This window comes from Micropterus dolomieu, linkage group LG07, assembly GCF_021292245.1.
Source record: "Micropterus dolomieu isolate WLL.071019.BEF.003 ecotype Adirondacks linkage group LG07, ASM2129224v1, whole genome shotgun sequence".
Taxonomy (NCBI): Eukaryota; Metazoa; Chordata; class Actinopteri; order Centrarchiformes; family Centrarchidae; genus Micropterus; species Micropterus dolomieu.
Window position 1 is genome coordinate 17,709,657 of NC_060156.1, and position 4,969 is coordinate 17,714,625.

General features: G+C 39.1%; 1 protein-coding gene across 4 annotated transcripts in view; it reads left to right on the forward strand.

Annotated features, from left to right (window-relative positions):
* The window catches only part of inpp4aa (inositol polyphosphate-4-phosphatase type I Aa), a 17,754-nt gene extending 13,602 nt beyond the window's left edge, over positions 1–4,152 (forward strand). For all 4 annotated transcript variants that reach the window (XM_046054924.1, XM_046054923.1, XM_046054922.1 and 1 more), the window contains 5 exons: positions 544–811; positions 1,565–1,662; positions 1,774–1,886; positions 1,977–2,131; positions 2,246–4,152. In XM_046054924.1, coding sequence (XP_045910880.1) covers positions 544–811; positions 1,565–1,662; positions 1,774–1,886; positions 1,977–2,131; positions 2,246–2,378 — 767 coding nt within the window. In that variant the 3' untranslated portion in view covers positions 2,379–4,152. The remainder of the gene's footprint in view (positions 1–543; positions 812–1,564; positions 1,663–1,773; positions 1,887–1,976; positions 2,132–2,245) is intronic.
* Positions 4,153–4,969: the final 817 nt, after the last annotated feature.

Genomic DNA, 4,969 nt, shown 5'->3' on the forward strand with positions numbered 1-4,969 from the left:
TCAAGGTACGTGCTGGTGCGTATGGGACTAAAAGTTCAGAAATATAACAAGGCGAGAGGCCATGAAGAGCTTTAAAAGTGATCAATAGAATTTTAAAGTCAATTCTAAAACATACTGGGAGCCAGTGTAATGAAGCTAAAATAGGAGTAATGTGGTCATATTTCTTTGTTCTGGTTAAAAGCCTGGCAGCTGAGTTCTGGACAGTCTGGAGTCGATCAATAGATTTTTGGGTTAAACAGGTGAAAAGGCTGTTGCAATAATCCAGGCGTGATGAGATGAAGGTGTGTAAAATGGTCTCGGTGTCCTTAAAAGTTAACATAGATCGAATTTTTGTTATATTTTTAAGTTGATAAAAACATGATTGAACAAGCTTTGTGGTGTGCTGCTCGAAATTTAATATCCTGTCAATTCAAAGACAAACAAGCAAACATGTAGGACCAAAACCAACATCCCTGGTTGGGGTGTTCTTTCTGTTACTTTGCTAGAGGATATAATTTAGGTTTTGTGAATTATTATCACTATAAACCTTCTTGTTTCTTAAAGGTGAGGAGCTGGCCATGTTGGAGGATATGAGCGTCGGGGTGATGGACCTGAGAAATGTCACCTTTAAAGTTACCCAAGCAACTTCGGGTTTCACCCCAGACATGCTGCCAGTGATCACAGGGAACAGGAACGGCTTTAACGTCAGGGTACCAATGCCTGGGGTGATGTTTGACACGCTGCCACGAGAGATCCAGAACGGCATGCTGCTGCGCGTGCAGCCCGTCCTGTTCAATGTGGGAATCAACGAACAGCAGACGCTGGCTGAGAAGTGAGTCACTGAAATTTGAGGGCAGGAAAGGTTAAGGGCTGGAGGACAGAAAGTAATGGATAGGAGAAAGGGCACCCCAGAGGAAAACGTCATGTAGGTCCATTTTTAAGACATTGTGGTACATTTTGTGGTAGTTTTCAAATGAAATATTTCAAATTGTAATCAAATACAACAAAGTGCTTTTACCAAATAAAAACGGGGAAAGGCAGTTTTCTAGAAATAACTTTAATCGTTGGGTTGAACAAATTTGGCATAGTTCAATTATTCAAGGTTCAATTCATAGCTTTTGTTTTTTGGAGTTGTTTCTGAGATTTTGAATGGGTTCTTCTATAAAAATATATATATATTTTTTATATATATTTTTTTTTTTAATATTAGATACTGTTTTGAAAATTTTTCTTCCTCACAAAAAAGTCATATTACAGTGATATATATAGTGTACTGTAGTTAAATGATGATGTGTCTCCTCTTTATCCACCTGATGCTCCTTAGAACATTAGAAAATGGAGGAAATAAGTTGAATGAAGTTGTTTGAATCAGGATTGAATAGATGGAGTGAGAAAGGTTGCTGCTCGTTGGAACCTCCATGCAAACCAATGTTGAGTTGCCTCTGAGCAAGATACTGAAACCTAGTTAAACTGGGTTGTGAATGTAATATATTAAAAGCACATGTGCTCATTTTTAAATTGCATTATTACAGCAGGACATTGCAGTGGTAGTCATGAAAGATTTAGACTCTAATATCTTATTCAGGTTTGGAGACACGACACTGCAGGAGGTGATCAACACAGAGAGCGTGACTCGCCTCAGCTCATACTATGACCAATTTAAAGAAGTCCTGCCAGAAGACTGTGAGTTTACATGCATACAGATACAAAATACTGTTATCAGAAGGGTAAATGTGTATCTTCTTGTTCCCATATTTAACTCAGCTCATCGTTCCTACCCGGTTCTCTCCTCAGGCCTGCCCCGCTCCCGCAGTACCACCAGTTTGCCCGAGCTGCTTAAACTGCTGAGCCAGAATGTGAATGCCAAGAAAAGCAAGAACGTGGAGATACTGTGGCAAGCAGCCGAGGTAGACTTGCCTATCGTGTCTTTTCTATGCAGCCCCCAACTTTAAAATCTCTGTCTTTTTCCCCTAATCTCTTTCTCCAAACTCTAAAAGGCATGTCGCCGGCTGAATGGAGTGCGTTTCACCAGCTGTAAGAGTGCCAAGGACCGCACAGCCATGTCTCTGACTCTGGAGCAGTGTCAGATCCTGCAGCAGGAGCACGCCCTCGCCCCACAGGTCTTCTACCAGGCCTTAGACTGCATGCGCAGGTCAGCTGATGATGAAAGTCATAAATCTCACGTTATTACCCCTACACCAAATGCTCATAAGACAGGTAACATATTTGCCAAAATAAATAATGCATGGCTTTTGTTTCTCCACAGTGAGGGCTGCAGGAGAGAGAACACCATGAAGAATGTGGGATGTCGTAAATATGCCTTTAACTCTCTCCAGCTCAAGGCCTTCCCCAAACAATATCGCCCTCCAGAGGGCACATACGGCAAGGTTGAGACCTAAGTGGACTCCTCAATCTGGAGGGAACAAAAAGACTGATGTCACCACACAAACAAAAATACCAACACAAACTGGAGCAACAGCCCTTTGTTTTGTGCCACTGTTAAGAAAAGTAATGTCCAAGTGCCAGTGCTACTGTAGATTGTTTTATAGCGGTTCCCCAACTCCTCCAGTAATACTAGAACCACACACTTTTCACGGTTACTTCACAGCCAGAAAGAGTAAAGATTTGGCTTTCTGTGTAACATAGTAGCCAGTATGCAGACAACACTGTTGGCTGTTGTACCAGTTGTAGCATTAGGAAGTGTACAACTGAGTCCTTTTAACTTGTGTCCCTAGAAATAACTTTTGCAACTGTCTCAGCCTTTAGAAAGATGATGTGGGACACATATCTGTCTTTGCTGCTTTTTTTTTATTTTTATCAGTTTGTCAGCTTAAGAAAAAGGCCATTTATATTTTTATCATTATCAACAGATGCCAAGCGAAGACCAAATCCAACAAAGAATTGATCTGTCAAAACCTGATACAGCATATTCCTCTGTGAGTAGGCAAAATGTTTTTGAAGCATTCACTAATTTCCAGCCTAAAACACAAAGTGAAGCTGCATGTAGATCCCACAGATCTCATTTTATTTGTCGAGTGTTGTCATTTTTCTTAATAAATTCAGACTAATGGTAAGAGCAGCAAGCAAGCAGGGGACTGTGCTGTGTGGAGATTACAAAATGTGAAAAGATGTCTTGCAAATAGATTTTTAAGAAACTTACTGTATATCTTGCTGCCATTTGGAGCTGCCTACACGTGAGGTTGCCTAGTGTAGCTTTAATTAGACTTCGATCATGTTTGTAAAAACAAATGTCTTTGCCTGTTAAGATATTTCTCTGGACCTAAACTGCACTGCAAAAGGACATCTGTTGAAGTCACAGCACTTTTCTTGTCTCCCTCCCATTGTCTCTCCTTTACATCTTCTTCAGTCACATAAATATTCAACACAGTATCTCTCTATACAACAAGCACAGATCTTTAAGAAGTGCATATCTTGCATTTGTGTTGCAGTGATTTTGTCTAATGTGATTTCTGAGGTGCTTCTGATGCTACACTGGAAGCGTTAATGGGGAACCGGTTCACAAATTGTGGGCTTTAGAAGCAGTGCATCACATTATTCTATACTTCTAACATATCTACAGATATTTAGGACATTTCTGCTGTTTATACGCAGCATTATATTGGTTCGACAGTCCTTCAAACTTTTGGTTTTTATTTATTAAAAGTGTGTGTTCTCGGTTTGACAGCATTCTGAATTATGCACAACTTTGTGATCCAATATGGATGAAAACTTAATTTAACCTGCATGAAGATTTAAAAAACTCCTACTGCTTTATACTAGTTAATAATGAATTAAAAGTACACATGAGCACTTGACAGATGGTTTTAGACTGAAGTGAAATAATGCATATTGCATTATTCTAACGACCTTCAACAGCACCTCTTCTGTCTTCAGTTTACCAGCTCCAGGCTCCAATGTACCTTAATGTACAAAACATACAGAGACAGTTGATTTTATTTTGAAAATTATTTTGCTTACAGGTATTTATGTTGATATGTCTGTTTTTGCCAAATGTTGTTATAGTTTTATCCATTGTTATTGAGTAAGTTATGACCTTGTTCTCATCAGTTGTACATGCGCACAGGTTAGACAGGGGAGTTTTGGGAGATGCCTGCACCCCCACACAGGTATGACGTGAAACTGGATAATGAATAAAGGCTTGTCAATGCCAAATGAGTGTGTCCGTAAACTAAATTTGTTTGTGAATTTAGCAGCAAATATTTCACCCTTTTAACTCTGTCTCACACAAATTGCCTCAGAGAGAAGCATCTTCAATTTTATTATGTCCATTTATTTTTCTTCACTCTAAAAACAAGCTCCCGATCAAGGCTCATTACTTAATAAACAAAGTATGCAACTGCTCCAGGCACAATGTGTGTATGGTTTGTGGATATTTGGATGACTACAAATATGTTCATGAGTAATTAGAATGAGAAAATGAAATTTAACTGACTACTCTATGCATAATCATTTCTGTTGCCTAAATGCTCATCCACAGCTATGATATCCGGGAAATTATGTGAGGAATGTGTACTAATCAGAATGATAAAGGTGTAACAGAGGCTTCAAAGCTATCAGGAGAGTCCACGAAATGTCAATCAGTTACAGTCTGTTCACACTCACACAGTCCTGAGAACAAGAGTAATTGACTTTTTTTTTTCAGCAGACATTTTGACTTGTCTTAACAGGCAAAGCACAAGTGTTACATATAACATTAACGATGGCTCTGTTATGTTCAAGTGTCCCAGTTAGTCATGACAGTGTGACACCCATCATTAATTTGAATATTTACACCTGTGTTTCTACTACTGTGACATGAAAAACTCCAGTTTCAGTCATCTGTGTGGGTTTAGCATGAGTGTGCAGTGCAATTAAGACTCATAGAGGGGTCCTGTATCAAAAACAATTTTTAACCCTATGAATTCAAATTGGTTTATTTCATTTTACTTTAAGTGTTAGTATGCAAACACAGTGTACAAAGAGGAGATGG